The sequence below is a fragment of the Magallana gigas genome, chromosome 4 (genome assembly GCF_963853765.1).
Source record: "Magallana gigas chromosome 4, xbMagGiga1.1, whole genome shotgun sequence".
Taxonomy (NCBI): Eukaryota; Metazoa; Mollusca; class Bivalvia; order Ostreida; family Ostreidae; genus Magallana; species Magallana gigas.
The window spans coordinates 11,403,869-11,424,002 of NC_088856.1; the positions used below are offsets into that span (position 1 = coordinate 11,403,869).

At 35.3% G+C, this 20,134-nt stretch overlaps 1 protein-coding gene and 1 long non-coding RNA gene across 2 annotated transcripts; one reads left to right on the plus strand and one right to left on the minus strand.

Annotated features, from left to right (window-relative positions):
• The first annotated feature begins 9,630 nt into the window (after window positions 1–9,630).
• On the plus strand, window positions 9,631–13,368 carry LOC105326575 (cysteine-rich venom protein latisemin). Its single transcript, XM_066081284.1, has 9 exons — window positions 9,631–9,970; window positions 10,359–10,490; window positions 11,090–11,189; window positions 11,355–11,467; window positions 11,734–11,828; window positions 12,106–12,202; window positions 12,407–12,425; window positions 12,591–12,806; window positions 13,280–13,368. The coding sequence occupies exons 1-9, from the start codon at window positions 9,719–9,721 to the stop codon at window positions 13,285–13,287; spliced, it is 1,032 nt and encodes a 343-aa protein (XP_065937356.1). The 5' UTR covers window positions 9,631–9,718; the 3' UTR covers window positions 13,288–13,368.
• Window positions 13,369–15,177: 1,809 nt separating this feature from the next.
• LOC136274455 (uncharacterized) lies at window positions 15,178–16,624 on the minus strand. Its single transcript, XR_010712799.1, has 3 exons — window positions 16,453–16,624; window positions 15,613–15,879; window positions 15,178–15,345 (listed from the first exon to the last, which is right to left on the minus strand). It is a non-coding gene; the product is annotated as an uncharacterized lncRNA (long non-coding RNA).
• Between the last annotated feature and the right edge of the window lie 3,510 nt (window positions 16,625–20,134).

The following is a 20,134-nucleotide window of genomic DNA, read 5'->3' on the forward strand; positions in this document are numbered from 1 at the left end:
ACGACCTCGGAGATAAAGTATATTAATTCACGTCGAGATCGAGAGTCGCCATTTTTACATGTAAACAAACTGCACCACTTCACTTTGATAGTGAAACCAAAGTCAAGCTAGCACGCACTAACTTCAACGCACTAACTCCGTTCTAAATATGCTTATCGACTAGTTTTTCGATCCCGACGGGAAAATATCCCTCGGTAAATAGGCGCAAGGCGCCTAAACTAGGACTTGTGACAATTAGGTGACCCCGGATTCCTGAGGGTGGGGGTCCTGCCCGGGGGTGACCGGTCTCAGAACCTTCAATAATTATGCCGTTCTTGGCGCCACGGCCCCCTGAATAATCGTTATAATAACTATATCATCATATTATATAGGGACATAAACAAGGCGCAGGGCGCCTAAACTAGGACTTGTGACAATTAGGTGACCCCGGATTCCTGAGGGTGGGGGTCCTGCCCGGGGGTGACCGGTCTCAGAACCTTCAATAATTATGCCGTTCTTGGCGCCACGGCCCCCTGAATAATCGTTATAATAACTATATCATCATATTATATAGGGACATAAACAAGGCGCAGGGCGCCTAAACTAGGACTTGTGACAATTAGGTGACCCCGGATTCCTGAGGGTGGGGGTCCTGTCCGGGGGTGACTGGTCTCAGAACCTTAAATAATTATGCCGTTCTTGGCGCCACGGCGCCCTGAATAATCGTTATAATAACTATATCATCATATTATATAGGGACATAAACAAGGCGCAGGGCGCCTAAACTAGGACTTGTGACAATTAGGTGACCCCGGATTCCTGAGGGTGGGGGTCCTGCCCGGGGGTGACCGGTCTCAGAACCTTCAATAATTATGCCGTTCTTGGCGCCACGGCCCCCTGAATAATCGTTATAATAACTATATCATCATATTATATAGGGACATAAACAAGGCGCAGGGCGCCTAAACTAGGACTTGTGACAATTAGGTGACCCCGGATTCCTGAGGGTGGGGGTCCTGCCCGGGGGTGACCGGTCTCAGAACCTTCAATAATTATGCCGTTCTTGGCGCCACGGCCCCCTGAATAATCGTTATAATAACTATATCATCATATTATATAGGGACATAAACAAGGCGCAGGGCGCCTAAACTAGGACTTGTGACAATTAGGTGACCCCGGATTCCTGAGGGTGGGGGTCCTGCCCGGGGGTGACCGGTCTCAGAACCTTCAATAATTATGCCGTTCTTGGCGCCACGGCCCCCTGAATAATCGTTATAATAACTATATCATCATATTATATAGGGACATAAACAAGGCGCAGGGCGCCTAAACTAGGACTTGTGACAATTAGGTGACCCCGGATTCCTGAGGGTGGGGGTCCTGCCCGGGGGTGACCGGTCTCAGAACCTTCAATAATTATGCCGTTCTTGGCGCCACGGCCCCCTGAATAATCGTTATAATAACTATATCATCATATTATATAGGGACATAAACAAGGCGCAGGGCGCCTAAACTAGGACTTGTGACAATTAGGTGACCCCGGATTCCTGAGGGTGGGGGTCCTGTCCGGGGGTGACTGGTCTCAGAACCTTAAATAATTATGCCGTTCTTGGCGCCACGGCGCCCTGAATAATCGTTATAATAACTATATCATCATATTATATAGGGACATAAACAAGGCGCAGGGCGCCTAAACTAGGACTTGTGACAATTAGGTGACCCCGGATTCCTGAGGGTGGGGGTCCTGCCCGGGGGTGACCGGTCTCAGAACCTTCAATAATTATGCCGTTCTTGGCGCCACGGCCCCCTGAATAATCGTTATAATAACTATATCATCATATTATATAGGGACATAAACAAGGCGCAGGGCGCCTAAACTAGGACTTGTGACAATTAGGTGACCCCGGATTCCTGAGGGTGGGGGTCCTGCCCGGGGGTGACCGGTCTCAGAACCTTCAATAATTATGCCGTTCTTGGCGCCACGGCCCCCTGAATAATCGTTATAATAACTATATCATTTATAAATACCAGGGTTCATGTCAAAACATGGCTGATGAAAAATAATCCCAGAGTTATTCCATTTACATCGGGTTATTTGCCGATGGCAGGGACTGAATTTTTTATGAGATAAAACTCAACACGTTAGAAGTCTGAGAGTCTGATACATTCTTAGTTTTTAGAAAAAAAAATCAAGATCACTAGAGGACGGTGTGGGGGAGGGGGTGGTAGTGAAAAGGCCCTGACTTGATTTCAAATTTGAAGGTGTGTGTGTTTCTTGCTACCAATGTTTTATTTATACAATGTAATTTTATTTGATAAACTGTTTACGGGAATATTTCAAAAACTTTGTTTTGATTTTACATGCAAATAAAGTTTTAAATATTTGGTAAAATTTTATATTTCATGCACTACAATATTTAATATTGTAGTGCTACCTCCAATCAAACTGTTTTATCCTTAACACTTATGATGTCTGTATATGAGATCATAACTTAAGTTATTTTTCATCTTTATGACAGAATCGTTTGTTAATTAGATGGTCATTTTATTTTTGGAAAGATTGTAAGCGCATATATATTTTCCTTTTGTGTGGTGTGAAATGGCTCGTTATCAAACACTGGTTGTAGGGTCATTCGAGTAGTCAGAAGGATCAATTCCATTCAATTCTTTATGTCTTTAAGCATTACAGCTTATCAGAGCAATACATGTATATATATATATATATATATATATATATATATATATATATATATATATATATATATATATATATATATATATATATATATATATATATATATATATATATGTCCAAATAAAATAAAGGACATACAGATTTTGTCAATGCATAAACATGATGACCTTTGCTCATCTCATTCCTCTCATTCACTTACACGCACACGTACACCCTCTCATGCATTAAAAATAAATGGTTAAGGTAAGGTTGTATATTAGAAAATAAAGGAAGACACATTAAAGAACATGTAGAACTGAGGGGGGGGGGGGGGGGGGGTGTTATTAGTATACTCACAAAACAGACATCTTTGAATTGCATAACTTTTTTGTGGAGCTGTGTTAAAAATGCTTCCTTTTTTTTTACTAATAAAGAGACGTTAAATGTTAATCAATTTCTGGTATATTTAACTTGTTGTAAGAGCTACAAATTCACAGAAGAAAACAAATTGGCTTGTTGTAATGCATTGCTCTTCTACATGTAAGCTTTCAACAAGTTAAATCATACGGCAATCAGTTGCTTAAAATAGAAATATCCCTTTCAAAGTTTATATAAATTATTACGATTGAATCAGAATCCATTCGTTTATACATACAGTTGCAACTCCATACACCTAGGAAAAGTTCCTTTTTTCCCCCCAAATAATTTGCGTATGAAATACATTTATAAAAAACACGTGAAAAAGAGTTCATGGGAAATATAAAGAACATGTATGCACGTACATAAGTTTATACGTAAATCCGGCAATAACATCCGAGTATAAATCTGCAGGCAAAACTCATCAATGGCACTTAGCGGGATTCAAACCAGGGATGCACTCGGTCTGTTCAAAAGTCAAAACATGACCCACTCGGCCATTGAGAGAGATAACTGACGTTGCAAATTTTCGATATTGTTTCCTTTTGATAAAAATATTAACGAACTATAGCTTATGAAATACACGGAAAACCTGTAACACTTAATTTGTATCTTTAAAAAAAATATTTTTTTCTTTTCCAAATAGGCCCAAATAGGCCCCGTGGCACTGAACGTAGATATTCAAATAGGCCCAAATAGGCCCTGTGGCACATAAGTGGTTAAAATAAAAGAAATTAACAACACGATATATAAAACGTAAGCGCTTTCATTACATATACATATATATATATCCAAAATGTGCAGTCCTTGGTATAGGTAAATATAATTTAAATGAAAGTCGATGAAAACACGTTTTCAATCACTCTTTAACCACTTCTGTGCCACAGGGCCGATTTTGGGCCGATCACACAGTTGTCCAGAGTGCCACGGGGCCGATTTTAGGCCGATTTTAACTTTACACTTTTTCCATATGATTTATTAAATATACGTCAATAAATATAAAAGCATCGTATGTTATTATGAACAATAAAGTATCCAATTGTAATTTATTGACATATTAATTTATTATTTTGATTTTTAAAAGAGATTTATTGCGCTAGAATTAACGGATTTCTTGATACATAGTTACACAAACTAAGATCTTTTTATCTGCCATCAAAATTTGCATAATTATTATATCAATTGTTGAAATAAAAGTTAATGTGTTTTTTTTTATTGCTAAACATTACACTAAAACAGCATATGTTCATGTGCATTAATTTTATTAATTCATCGTAATTAACATATTGTTGCATAATTTTGTTCCGATTGTTTGTTTCTCAATAACTTCAAAAATTCAAGCAACAGATAATATTATTGCCCTAAATTATTTTTAAAATGTTTACGCAATGCATGCATGTATATTATTTTCGAAACATATAATTCTTAAAAATAATATCAACATTGAAAAGAATGACATAAATGACTTCCATAACGCGGTATTTTGTTATAACGTCATTTTACGTAAATGACGTCATAATAACACGTGCGTTCTGCCTTGCGCCGTACAAGATGGCTGGAGTGTGGTTCCGTGTATTGCCGCCTGAACCGGTGCAAAATAAGCCATTCACTGGGAACCCAGGGCCAAAGAACATGCCGGCGAGAAATGCATCTCCGTTGGAATATTTTCTTTTATTCTTCAACCTAAACCTAATACGAGAAGCTGTGCGTCAAACTGATAGGTATCGTATCCCATAATTTTTATAAATGATTTGGTATTGCATGATGTAAGACTGTACAGGTCATATACTTCGTGTACAAAATTGTATAGGGCGTATACTTTGTGTGCATAATTTCGTGTATACATTGGACCATATATAACCGATGATACATTGTGTATACTTAGTGTAAACGGTCTATACGCTTTGTACATTGGGTATACGTCGTGCAAACGGCCTGTACAGGGCGTATACTTTGTGTGCACCATTTTGTGTATACATTGGACCATATATAACCGATGATACATTGTGTATACTTGATGTACAAGGCCTGTACGCTTGGTACGTTGGGCATACGCCCTGTATAGGACGTATACTTCGTGCAAAACATTTGGTGTATACATTGGACCATATATAACCGATGATACATTGTGTATACTTGGTGTAAACGGTCTATTCGCTTTGTACATTGTGTATACTTGGTGTAAATGGTCTATACGCTTTGTACACTGTGTACACTTGGTGTAAACGGTCTATACGCTTTGTACATTGGTTATACGTGGTGTAATCGGCCTGTACAGGGCGTATACTTTGTGTGCACAATTTCGTGTATACATTGGACCATATATAACAGATGATACATTGTGTCATTGTGTATACTTGGTGTACACGACCTATACGCTTGGTATTAGGCATACGCCCTGTACAGGACGTATACTTCGTGCACAAAATTTGGTGTATACATTGGACCATATATAACCGATGATACATTGTGTATACTTGGTGTAAACGGTCTATACGCTTTGTACATTGGGTATATGTGGTGTAAACGGCCTGTACAGGTCATATACTTCGTGTACAAAATTGTATAGGGCGTATACTTTGTGTGCACCATTTGGTGTATACATTGGACCATATATAACCGATGATACATTGTGTATACTTGGTGTAAACGGTCTACACGCTTTGTACATTGTGTATACTTGGTGTAAATGGTCTATACGCTTTGTACATTGGGTATACGTGGTGTAAACTGCCTGTACAGGGCGTATACTTTGTGTGCACCATTTGGTGTATACATTGGACCATATATAACCGATGATACATTGTGTATACTTAGTGTAAACGGTCTATACGCTTTGTACATTGGGTATACGTCGTGCAAACGGCCTGTACAGGGCGTATACTTTGTGTGCACCATTTTGCGTATACATTGGACCATATATAACCGATGATACATTGTGTATACTTGGTGTAAACGGTCTATACCCTTTGTACATTGGGTACACGTGGTGTAAACGGCCTGTACAGGTCATATACTTCGTGTACAAAATTGTATAAGGCGTATACTTTGTGTGGTATTTATAAATGATATAGTTATATAACGATTATTTCACCCCCGGGCAGGACCCCCACCCTCAGGAATCCGGGGTCACCTAATTGTCACAAGTCCTAATTTAGGCGCCCTGCGCCTTGTTTATGTCCCTATATAATATGATAATATAGCTATTATAACAATATTATTCAGGGCGCCGTGGCGCCAAGAACGGCATAATTATTGAAGGTTCTGAGACCGGTCACCCCCGTGCAGGACCCCCACCCTCAGGAATCCGGGGTCACCTAATTGTCACAAGTCCTAGTTTAGGCGCCCTGCGCCTTGTTTATGTCCCTATATAATATGATAATATAGTTATTATAACGATTATTCAGGGGGCCGTGGCGCCAAGAACGGCATAATTATTGAAGGTTCTGAGACCGGTCACCCCCGTGCAGGACCCCCACCCTCAGGAATCCGGGGTCACCTAATTGTCACAAGTCCTAGTTTAGGCGCCCTGCGCCTTGTTTATGTCCCTATATAATATGATAATATAGTTATTATAACAATTATTCAGGGCGCCGTGGCGCCAAGAACGGCATAATTATTGAAGGTTCTGAGACCGGTCACCCCCGGGCAGGACCCCCACCCTCAGGAATCCGGGGTCACCTAATTGTCACAAGTCCTAGTTTAGGCGCCCTGCGCCTTGTTTATGTCCCTATATAATATGATAATATAGTTATTATAACGATTATTCAGGGCGCCGTGGCGCCAAGAACGGCATAATTATTTAAGGTTCTGAGACCGGTCACCCCCGGGCAGGACCCCCACCCTCAGGAATCCGGGGTCACCTAATTGTCACAAGTCCTAGTTTAGGCGCCCTGCGCCTTGTTTATGTCCCTATATAATATGATAATATAGTTATTATAACAATTATTCAGGGCGCCGTGGCGCCAAGAACGGCATAATTATTGAAGGTTCTGAGACCGGTCACCCCCGGGCAGGACCCCCACCCTCAGGAATCCGGGGTCATCTAATTGTCACAAGTCCTAGTTTAGGCGCCCTGCGCCTTGTTTATGTCCCTATATAATATGATAATATAGTTATTATAACGATTATTCAGGGTGCCGTGGCGCCAAGAACGGCATAATTATTGAAGGTTCTGAGACCGGTCACCCCCGTGCAGGACCCCCACCCTCAGGAATCCGGGGTCACCTAATTGTCACAAGTCCTAGTTTAGGCGCCCTGCGCCTTGTTTATGTCCCTATATAATATGATAATATAGTTATTATAACGATTATTCAGGGCGCCGTGGCGCCAAGAACGGCATAATTATTGAAGGTTCTGAGACCGGTCACCCCCGGGCAGGACCCCCACCCTCAGGAATCCGGGGTCACCTAATTGTCACAAGTCCTAGTTTAGGCGCCCTGCGCCTTGTTTATGTCCCTATATAATATGATAATATAGTTATTATAACAATTATTCAGGGCGCCGTGGCGCCAAGAACGGCATAATTATTGAAGGTTCTGAGACCGGTCACCCCCGGGCAGGACCCCCACCCTCAGGAATCCGGGGTCATCTAATTGTCACAAGTCCTAGTTTAGGCGCCCTGCGCCTTGTTTATGTCCCTATATAATATGATAATATAGTTATTATAACGATTATTCGGGGTGCCGTGGCGCCAAGAACGGCATAATTATTGAAGGTTCTGAGACCGGTCACCCCCGTGCAGGACCCCCACCCTCAGGAATCCGGGGTCACCTAATTGTCACAAGTCCTAGTTTAGGCGCCCTGCGCCTTGTTTATGTCCCTATATAATATGATAATATAGTTATTATAACGATTATTCAGGGCGCCGTGGCGCCAAGAACGGCATAATTATTGAAGGTTCTGAGACCGGTCACCCCCGGGCAGGACCCCCACCCTCAGGAATCCGGGGTCACCTAATTGTCACAAGTCCTAGTTTAGGCGCCTTGCGCCTATTTACCGAGGGATATTTTCCCGTCGGGATCGAAAAACTAGTCGATAAGCATATTTAGAACGGAGTTAGTGCGTTGAAGTTAGTGCGTGCTAGCTTGACTTTGATTACAGGGCTGGTGATCGTGTTTAAAAGAATATCAGAGGCAAGTAAAGTGACGATATCTGTAGTAAATTGTCCGAAGAATTTTTTGAAATCAAATATCTATACAGAATATGTTCGAAAATGAGATAAATCAGTCCAAAACTAGCGCAATTTTTTGTGCGCCGTAAATTGCAGTTTTTTACTATGGGAGGCACTGTAGCTCCCAGGTCGTCTATCCGAATTTTTTCAGACCGGGAGCTACAGACCTGCAGCTAAAGCAGGCTGTGATAGCTGATATGAGAAAGTGTAATAGACAATGTATGTCTAGAAAAACCTTTCATTCTGATAAATATTCAAATTTTTGTCACAACAAAAAAGGATCAAAAGCTATGTATGATGTATTAAATAGAACAGTAATTAAGCCAGGTGCTCAGGAAAAGTGGGGGGGGGATCTTTGAAATTTCTGTCCTACAATTTAATGGAAAAAGATATTTTCTATCCCATTTCTTACTACGAATTGTGACAACAAAGTAATCTACGGATAATCTTTAGAAATATGTTTGAAATGACATATAGAAGTATTCAACGAATGATAACGGTAACATTTAACAAAGGACCAAATCCAAATCTGGAATGATAAATGAGTAATGGTTTTGCTATATGTATTCAAAATGACAGCATAGTTTTAACTAAAGCAAAAAGCCAAAGGAACAAATCATTGAAACTGTATATCATAATCAAATGGAAATTTTAAAAAGGTTGGTTTATTTAGTAGTTAACATGAAGTATACCGGTATTAGTTAAGGTTTGGTGGTTTCAATAAAAATCCATTTTAAGCTAAAATTCTATTTTTGTTGTATTTTTTTTATTATTAAATGGGTTTGAATATGCAGTATAATATATTTAGATTTCAAAAAACTGAAAACTTACAAAAAATAATTCTTGTTTATACGTTTTGTTTTTTAGAAGGGATGAAAAGGTGTTTGGCAATCCAGTTAAATACATGTTTTTACACTTAAAAATCATTATTTTCTTTCGTTTTTTCTATATTTGCCATTTTTCATATTAGACGAAGGAGAATGGGATTCAAAGCTATCAAAAACGATTGTAAATGAATGATCAAACAAACGACATCCTTTTAGGGAAAAGTGGGTATTATTTGCCTTACACGTTTCATTTTGTTCATGTAAAAAAAAAACATGACACTACGCATTTCAATAAATATCCTATTTAGTCCTATTTATATATCATATAAACTATGAATTTATTATCATATCGAATGAAACAGAACAAAATACTTGTTAGTTTTTGCATTTCTATTCATTTTTTACCATAATTTAATTAACTGGTTGGCAGATGTTGCACAGCATTATTTACAAAAGCACTGCTTAGATCGTTTAAGCACGACACCCCAAATTACCAGGGAAAACAGCTGAGAAAATCAGTACGTATGATAACCTTTGACCTCTATCCAAAGGCCAATGTACATTAAATAGATGATTATATATAAAAGTGACAAGAAATGGTACATTTGTTTTCGACAAGAGAATCAGCCTCGTTTACACTGAGTCAAAATGGGTCGTGCTATTCTTCTGATTTCTATTTCATTTTATGTTGCAAATGCTGCAAATCTTTTTGATTTTATAAAAAATGAGGCAGACACCGATATTTCAAACATTCTGATAGACAGAAACTTTGCGGGGGTATCCAAGAGACACAGTCCTCATAATGGAAGGCAGAAAAGGAATTCAGAGATGCAGCTAGATCTAAACAATTTGTCGATCAGAGGAGAAGAGGAACCAAAGACCTCGACATCTGTTCCGGAAGTGAGTAGTTCTCAATATTGTCATATTATATTAGATAAGGTAATAAATAAGTTATAGTTTGAAAGCAAAAACTATCAGTTATCAATAATTTGATATACCTATTTATTTGTCGCTCCCTCCCACATTGTTTTCAATTTAAGTTTTATTTGATAATTAACCGTTTCATAAAAGACCCAGATTGTTTTGTTTTGTTGTGGTTTTGTAATATTGTTTTGTTTTTTTGTTTTTTTATTTTTTTGGTTCAATTTTTAAAATTTATATTTTTTTAATTTTCAATAATCATAAGGCATTATTTTTTTTAAAGATTTATAATATGACATATTAATAGCAGCACTTGTAAGGAATATGTTTTTAAACTAACTCTGTATAGAAAAATTGGGTTTGACAGATGGCGGCGATGCCAAATGACTTTGCAAACAGAAGGACAATGCGCAGTCTAAACTCAGAACAGGAACAGGAAGTTGTAGATGCGCACAACGCCGCCCGGCTCAGAGCTTCCAGCTCAAACATGATGAAAATGGTCAGTTAATGATTGGAAAGCATAGAACCTGCATTAATTGTACATCAATCATTTAGCTATAGATAGAATCAAAACATCAGTTAAGTATCATCTGTAAACTGACTATAAAATATACAAATCATTGCTGCGATCTAAAAATAAAAAAGAGTCAAATCAGAAACTGTAAAAAAAAAACCATTTACCTATTCTTAACAATATTATTGTTTTAAAACAGTATTCATTGCTTTCGATTTCTTAGAAATTAATGCATAAAACAATTGTTATCTTCATGACAGCCAACACACACAATTCTTCATTATCAAATGAAATCAAACAGATGGTGTTAACAAGCAAATTTTAAAACAAATCCATGTATAAAAATTGTTGCATACAACTTATTATAGTTCCTTGTGGACTTAATAAGATTCAAAGTACGGTGGAGACGCACACTCGTTGACAGCTGATCTTCCAATGAATAGTGTCGCCATTTTTTTTTTTACTGATAAACATAAGGTCCTTTAAGTAGTTGTTTTATCTATATATTCAAAAATCCACAGAAAAGTGTTCTATAAACTTTGTTGAGACAACCGTATACTTACTCATGTCCTTTTTTACTTCAGCGGTACAACAAGGTGCTTGCCGCCCAAGCCCAGGCACATGCCGACTCTTGTGTAGAGGCACACTCAGGACTGGCCAGCGAAAACATGTTCTTTTCATCGGGTTTGTTCCGTAGTGTTTTTGTATGACAATGAACAAGACTTGTGTTATTTTTTAAAAAGTTCTTGTCTGTCAGATACATTATGTATGTATTCTTTATTTTTATCTGTTTGCTTATTGATTGTGAAAAAACGAAGGAAATATTAATTTAATGAAATTGTTTTATAGCAAATACAATCAATATGTCGCAAGCGGTACATAACTGGGAAATTGAGAAATATGACTATGATTACGACACAAATACTTGCAAAGAAGGAAGGGCATGTGGCCATTATACGCAGGTAAGGTAGATGCAGCATGGTTTATAACAGGTGATTTATTCATTTAAGAAATAGATGACAACGTATTAAAAATTTCCCGTATATGAACTTGGTTGGTGATCAATCATGTGAACCCAATGTCAAAGATTTTATCAGTTAACAACTATTAATTTTACTGAGTATTTTGTTGAATTTTAAAGACTTTTTCAATTCAAGAAAATTTATGTAATTAAATAGCAGAAGAATGCATTCCAGTTAAATACATAAAGTTTATGAACCATTTGAAGGTTGTATGGGCGAGTAGCGATGAAGTAGGTTGTGGTGCCTCGAACAAATGTGGAGGCGATTACAAAACTCACATTGTATGCCAGTACCTTCCAAGGTAAATTGTATATCAATACCTAATAGGTATTCTGTTTTTCTCGATATTATCGATTTTCGACCATTGAAAAGCTAGGTTGCAACAACAGTTTCATTTGCCTTTTTTTAAACTGAGGTGTGAAATTGAATTTGCTATCATATTCTTTTTTTATTTCGAGATCTTCGCTTCTCATTGTTACAATCAATCATTGCAAAGATAAATAACGAAAATGGGTCAATTTTGCCATTAGATAACTGCTTCCTAGGATGAATCAAATAAAATATTAAATCATCTTTAGTGGGAACTATGCCGGCGTACGTCCGTTTAAGACAGGTGCCCCCTGCAGTGATTGTACAGCGTGTGGACACTCCTGTGAAAATGGACTATGTACAAGGGTAAGATGGATAGGATATTGTTTGTATATAGACCATCATAATAGATATTCTTTATCAAATGTCAATTTAAAAGCTGCTTTTGATTTAAAGTAAGATTATATGGGTCTGGTCCGCCAACAGATAATTAAAACACACTCCTTAACAACTGTTGATTCGAACTTAAAAAAAAAAATTCTTAACTCATCTCTGTGTGTTTATTTTTAGGAAACATCACAATGCACTGGTAGGTATTCTCTTTTGTGTATTTCTCTCTTTTTTAAAATAAATATTGTAATGCTAAGAATAATTTCGTCCAGTTTACAAAAATACAGTATTATAATTAAGAATTAAACAATGTTTTGATCCTACTGCGTTGTTAGTATTTTTTAATTAAAAATCAATATTTAAGATTGTTACACGGGGACTGGTGAGTCTTACGAGGGGAAATACAACACTACTTTGAGTGGAATACCTTGTCAAAACTGGAAAAGCAAGTTTGATTTCCTAGACGACCACAACTACTGCAGAAACATGTTTAGTAGTTCTGGATTCACGAAACCTCTCTGTTACGTTAGTCCCACTCCAGGGAACTACGTTGTAGAATATTGCAATGTTCCCATGTGTGGTAAGTATACATGTAAATCAGGTTTAAGAGTTAGGCCAAAGTGATTGCGATATATTATATATCTAGTGTTTTGCAATTTACTAAATTTTTAAAACTGTTTTTCAAATGTCTGTTGTTCCATTGGTCGATGGATGAACAAAGAGTGTTAGGTCTATTATAATTTTTTCTATAGATTTCAAACTTAATTTATTTCTATTTCGCAAAACGTTTTGATTTGTTAAATGTGATTATGCACTAAATAATGAGAACCGAAAGAATATACTTTGCATACCATTTCTAACATTCAAATTCTTGTTAATGATAACTTAAAACGAGATACAATTTAATGAAACTTTTACCAGTATATTGTGTTTTCTTTTAAGTAATTTTATTCAACTGGATTATCCACACAAAAGCATTAGAGATAAACCATTGTTGAACATTTTATAGAGTACATATGTATTCTGCTAACGTGATTTTTTTTTTATTTTTAGGACAGTAAAAGAGTACCTAAACAAATTGAAGAGAGATAAAATTCCTGAAAAAAGGAAGACATTTAATAAATAAATCATGACATATAGACCTCATATTTCTTTTTATTTCATTTATAACAATTGGTCAGAGAAACATGAAGTTGGTGAATAAATGTTCGTTTTTTATTTACAGAAGAATATCACAAAAATATTAGTTCTTTAATATCATACAAATAATGACTGGAGTTGAGGGCAACATTATGTTAGCCCTCAAAGGAGAAAATATTGTCCGATGCAAAAGGTAGTACAGGTTTATATTTAATACACTGTATATATCTTTTACTGTACCTCTCTCATCTTCGCCAACTCCCTTTTCATAGCGTTTCTAAACGCACCAATACTGTTCAAAGTTCAAAACTTAATCCGTATTTATTGTTCATGTTCTCTGACTTTATTTTGAAGTGTGCATTCATTATTTGATTCCAAACACAATATACCTCATTCTAAATGATACCTATGACTAATGTTTTAATGTTCTGTCTCCTTGCACTCTATCAACGTATTTTAATTCTCATCGTGTATGCCTCTTGAAACCTCTAGATATTATAATATATTATGATAGAGTTTTTGAGAGAAAAAATTGTCTCCGAAAGTTTCTACTATCTAATTATTTTGAATAATATTACAACACTCACATGTCTAGAAAAATGAACGATAATATTTTCATGAATCAGACGATGAGAAGATAATTATGACAAGAGTAGATTTCGACGTTTTTGGAATGAGATTTTCCAAGTTACGCAAATGTATTTCGATATTTGAAGATAAAATCTTCTTACTGTTTTTTGAATGTGTGAAACAAAATTAAAAACGCATTTAAAAAACTACTTTCAGTATGCATTGTTATTCATTTGCATATACTCATGGTGTATTAAAAGAACTGTCTTTTGGTTTATACAATGAGATATAGGAAATATGAAATGTCAGTCAGATATTTTTATCACTTTTGCTAAATAGCAGTTTTTATCAATGGAGCTAGGATCTCCATAGTAAAATAAATGTGGTGACATTTCAATGTACGAGAAAAAATACGTTTATATTTCGCATATGCACTTGTGATATGTACAACTAATATCAAAAATGCCAATTCCACCTGCCAGGAAGTGTCCCACAGCCCCGCAGAGTTCTGGCCCTAGAAGACCATTTGGTTCGCCTGGGTACCACAGACTAGTGTTGAATACAACTGATCTGTCACATTACATACTTTAGATTTTCATCAACATTTGCGAAATAGCAATATTAAATCTAATGATGAGCTTATGATATTCAAAATTAAGACGTACGTTGTAGGTTTTACCTCATAACATGTTTTAAGACCCTCCCTGAAACAAATCTCAACTTCTCGTTCATCAATTTCAATGAAAAATGAATCAAGTCAAAATATTGGCAATTACGTGCTTGAACAATATATGTTACTATGATTTAATTGGATAGAAAAATTAGTTGGATTTGTATAACCTGGTCTGCACGTCACAAGACACGTCACAATGCACCATTGTCAAAAACGTATCGATCCGCTTGACGTAACTTTGAATTTTTTAACAGATCAATACCATTTTAAAAAGTAAAACGAACTTAGTTTGTACTGATAATTACCAAAAATCAAACGAAAAGGAATGAACTCAACGTTTAACCTGGGTTGGAGAAATTTACGCCTTTTTACACTCCGCTTTGTGGATTATAAAGCATAAATGTCCCAACCAGGTTATCCTCGTATAATTTGTATAGATTTTGAGTTCATTTTTTAAATAAACTTTTACAACAAAATATGACAAAAGAACCAAGTGTTTATCACAATTAAGTAAACAGATTATTTGAATTTGATTTAATTAACCGAATCAATTATAACTTACTGCCTGTTGGAAGGAACTGGAAATCCTGGAGTTTTTCGGCCGTGTCTAACATAATAAGATGAGCCCCGTCTGATTGACATCCATCACCGGGGTTCAGAAGACCAAAAATGTCGTCGTAGATTTTATAGCAAATGTCGGTATTACTCAGGTATGTGTACTTTTTTTCCGCACATGCTGAAATAAGAATATATATATATATATATATATATATATATATATATATATATATATATATATATATATATATATATATATATTGTTTTGTGTAAATTGTATATATATATATATACAATTTACACAAAACAAAAGCATCGCAATCTAAAAAGCTGGTCAAGCAAATACTGTGGTGTTACTCATATCTGATTTCATCAATATAGAATTTATCACACAATCACCAAGTTAGTTCATTAGGTATGCGTAAGTCAATGCATGATTAATTACCGATGGACTTTTCAACTGGTTCTTTGGTGTAATACACAGCTCCTTTCATATTTGTATATGAGGAATTACTATTCGGCGTGCTGGCATAACAGTAGCAATTCTTTCTACGGTAAGAAAAAGCCGGGGAGATCCCAAGATTGGTACACAGCCGTCCGCAAGATGTCGCGGATATAGCGTGCAGAGGTTCTTCGTTGAAGTTGAATTGGTCGACAAATAGCTTGTCATTATATTTTTCATTATTTCTCCAAACGTGGATATGATTAGAATCTTCAAAATGAAATGAAATAGATATATCACATAAAAGTGTTAGTTTTAATAAAAAGTTTAAGGTTACAATTAAGTGCACGTGTCTTTCCTTGCTCTACACACTGAAAATTGTTTTAAGGTTGTTTGCATGTGTTGTGTAATTTTTGATCAACACTAAATTATGTTTATATAATGTTTAAAGCAGGAAAGTTGCTAAAATTACTTATAAAGAGTTTAAGTATAATTTAATAATCATGTAACATAAAGGTTCAAATACTTTTGTGTCCTTTAACCAAGAAACATCCTGCTTTATTTCAGGTTAAAGTTATGTTCCTATAATAAAACTCTTTCAAAATAATTTCAAAACAATTAATCAATTAAAATATTTTCCACAATATTAATATTTCAATATAGCTCAAATCGGTCAGGTTGATTTATGCGCATGTCAAATGCAAAATATCAACGGTTACTTAAAATCTTTTATCTACCGTTACCTTCTCTTTTGAATGGAAGGATAATTCTAACTTCAAAATTTTCTGTTAGAAAATATACACTAGTATTTTCTTCCTAAGAAAATAATATTTTTATACTTACATATGCTGTTGATTCTGTATAAAAGTCCTATCAAAAGACAAGCAAACAAAAACTTCATGGCACTAAATGCGAGTAAGAATAAAATGTTTACAATTATGTTGCATGTGCTCCGTGCACTTCTCCGTCATATGAGAATGTGATATACGACGCTTTCTCTAAAAGTATTAAATAGAATTAAATGAAACGTTTAATGACAGAATGTTTACTAATGCAGATTTGAACATTGCATTTTACATCATAAAGTGTTATTGATCGTGTCAGTATGAGAAGCATTGCGTCACCTATTGAATATGCTTCCTGAATATCTGTGTGTGCACTTACTAGAATCTACGAAGGGTGTTCATTGTTGTAATATTTCAATCATCAATCTACAACAGACTTTTTGTATCAATGTTAACTATTAAAGTAGCATAAGTCCTATCAGTTTGTGTGCAGTTGTACACTTCATAGCGCTGAATTGATTTTTAAAATAAGTCAGAAAAAGAGTCGTTTTTCTTCACAACCAAAAATTTTATGCTTGAACTCAGTACTGTAAACAGAGTTTTATTCGCCACTTGTAATTTTCGCCTTTCTACACCTGCAAACAATTTTATCCCGTTTCGAATTCACCCAGACACAGTTGTGTTCAAATGTAGTTTATTTGAGACACTGGAATTCATCAAATCTTGAATTCGCCCGATGACAACGAGAATAAAACGTAAGTTTCCCTGTATACAATATTACATTCATTTACGAATTTGAGCTAACCATTTGTAAACTGCTTATCGATATTAAATTAAATGTAAGTTACATCGTAGAAAGCTTCCAACTGTTCAGAGTATTTGGCTCTGTCGGTTTACTTGTCTAAATGAACAAAGGTTATTATTAAGAAATACACTTTTTTGTATCCACATCTGATGATGAATTAAACATGGTGCAGATATTGTAGACCATAATTTTTTAGGGCGTTTTCAATTTTTAATTTTTCGAAACTGGCCATGACCATCAGGCCCTCTTCATACAGAAATTCAGAAGATGATGGATACAAGAAATGCTACATGTAACTAAAGCTAGAGATGTTACATGTACCACTGATCATTTGAGTAGAACGCTTTTCATAAGAATATCTAAACTAGCGGTCATGTGTTACATTTTTTTCTCTATATCAGTAGCAATTCTTCTTATGATAAGAAAAAGCTTATTACTTTCGAAGATTGGTACACAGTCGTCCGCAAGATGTCGATGACATAGCATTCAAAGGTTATTAAGTTATGTTGAGTTGGTTGGCAAATACTTTATCATCAAAATGTCGTTTCTCTTCCAGAATTGAATGTGATTGGAATCTCCAGTTTCCAAAAACAAGAGGCCCATAGGCCACATCGCTTACTTGAGCAAAACACAAGGCATGGTAAAATCAGTTTAATAGAGTCATAAAACAAAATATCTGGACAATGTGGTATAATACATATAGGTCCTGTAAAAATAAAAACCCTTTTTTGCCCTTGGATATTCTTATGTTTATAATCAAGTTCTTTTTCCAACAGAATGATTTAATAGTAATATCAAATGTTCAGCATAAACCTACATCAAACTCTAAACCCCTTGTGAGGCCTAAGAATCGTCCAGGGGCCAAAGTCTTAATATTTTTTTAAAATAAACAAAATGTCGAAATGCTTGTATATATTTAAAATCATATAATATGATAAAATTTCAGTTTTTGTAAAAAAAATAAATAAATAAATAATTTCAGTTTTTGTAAAAAAATAAATAAATAAATAAATAAAGATATATCCTTTGTAAAACTGGATCCGCAATGTGGTTCCACCAACTCCTCAAGATTTTGATTTTTAAGGAATTTGAATCTACACTACCTGAGGATGCTTTTAAATAAGTTTCAGCTTTTCTGTCTGATGAGTTTCTGAGAAAAAGATTTTAAAAAATTTTCTAAATATATTGTTATGTTAAACTTCATCCCCCCCTTCCTTGTGGCCCCATCCTTATCTGGGGCCTTGATTTTTACAACTGTGAATCTACACTGCCTGAGGATGCTTCAATAAGTTTCAGTTTTCCTGGCTAATTGGTTTCTGAGATGAAGATTTTTAAAGACTTACTACATATATTCCTCTGTTAAACTTCGAACACCCCCCTTGTGACCCCACCCTACCTCTGAAGGTCTTGATTTTCACAACTTTGAATCTACACTACCTGAGGATGCATCCACATAAGTTTCAGTTTTTCTGGCCGAATGGTTTTTGAAAGGAAGATTTTTTGAAACCGAAAATTTCTAATTAATCCCCCTTGTAAATAGGCGTGATCCTTAATTTTCACAACTTTGAATTCCCTTTGCCGTGAAATCTTTTTCGCTATGTTTGGTTGAAATTGGCCTAGTAGTTCTTGAGAAGATGTTGAAAATATGGAAAGTGTACGGACAGACCGGCAGACAAACATACGGACGGACCGACAGAAGACAGATAAAATGTGATCAGAAAAGCTCATTTGAGTAATATCTAAGTGTGAAACGAAAAGCAGTCTTTGAGATCAAGTTTGTTTGTACATTTATATCTAAATAAATGTAGATTTACATCTGCATGATTTATAAAATACTTCTTCCTTTTTATTCCTACGATTGGGATACCTATGAGTATATACATGTACATGTTAAACAAATTTTTGCCAAAATAGGTAAACAGAGTTTCTTATTAATATGAAAAGAATAATGGGATTTATTTTATGTTACAAATAGCTTAAATATATTTTGATATTATGATAAGTAAGTATAGCAAGTAAAAACTGAAATCTGTTTTACGAGAAAACAGATATTTCTATAAGTCAACAAAACATTGCTCGATTTTTTTTTCTATCAAAACGCTTTTGTTAAGTAGTATATGTGTTATTTTTGCACTTATCAATAATTACTGAGTGCAAAAGAGGACCATGATAAGTCAATTTCAATTTGTAAATAAACACTGAAAGAAGGAATCATCCGAAAGCCATCAAAACACAGTAAATCTCTTTCATCATTAAATTCAAACACCGTTTTCTTGAGTCTTAGTTTTTAAAGTAATTTGATAAATTAATAAGTTGGGTGGGGCATCCTAGATGCTTTTATTTCATTTCATTTATATGTGTTTGCCATATTTTGATTGACTAATGTGTTAGACAGTAAGTGTTCTATAAAAATGATCAATATTAAATCTAACAATGCTCTGAAACAATAGGCTGTTTACAAACGAAATTTTATATGGAATTTTTAATCAATAAAGGTTTACGGCCGTAAAGTGTCATCGACTCACAATATCCATTAAAAACGTTTCCTGAAAAGTCTCGTTAATGTATTTTCACTTTCAGTTAACAAAATATAAACGGCTTCTACAATGTTTTTATTCCACTGTTCCGAGCAAGGTTTTATTTTGTTTATCCAAATTTGCAAAAAGAATAAATTTGATCCGTAAAGAACTAGGTACAATTTCAGACATAGTTTGCCCTGTTTTATTGTGAATTTCAAAAATATCACAAAAAATTGAAATGTAACGCTTATTTACACAAAAATAACCATAGATTAAGAATCTACAAATAGTTACGTGATTAGACTTTCACAAGGTTAATTGTGACGTCATAAACAGTGCATTTTCCAGTAATTTTCATAAAACTGAGCAGAATACACAAGTTCCTCAGTGGTTTTTTGAATAGAAAAATATGTCCG

Coding starts and splice junctions, on each gene's coding strand:
- LOC105326575 (XM_066081284.1), top strand. CDS start 9,719: ATGGGTCGTGCTATTCTTCTGATTTCTATTTCATTTTATGTTGCAAAT. Junction 11,190..11,354: donor AAACATGTTCTTTTCATCGG/GTTTGTTCCGTA, acceptor ATTGTTTTATAG/CAAATACAATCAATATGTCG. Junction 11,829..12,105: donor GTATGCCAGTACCTTCCAAG/GTAAATTGTATA, acceptor AATCATCTTTAG/TGGGAACTATGCCGGCGTAC.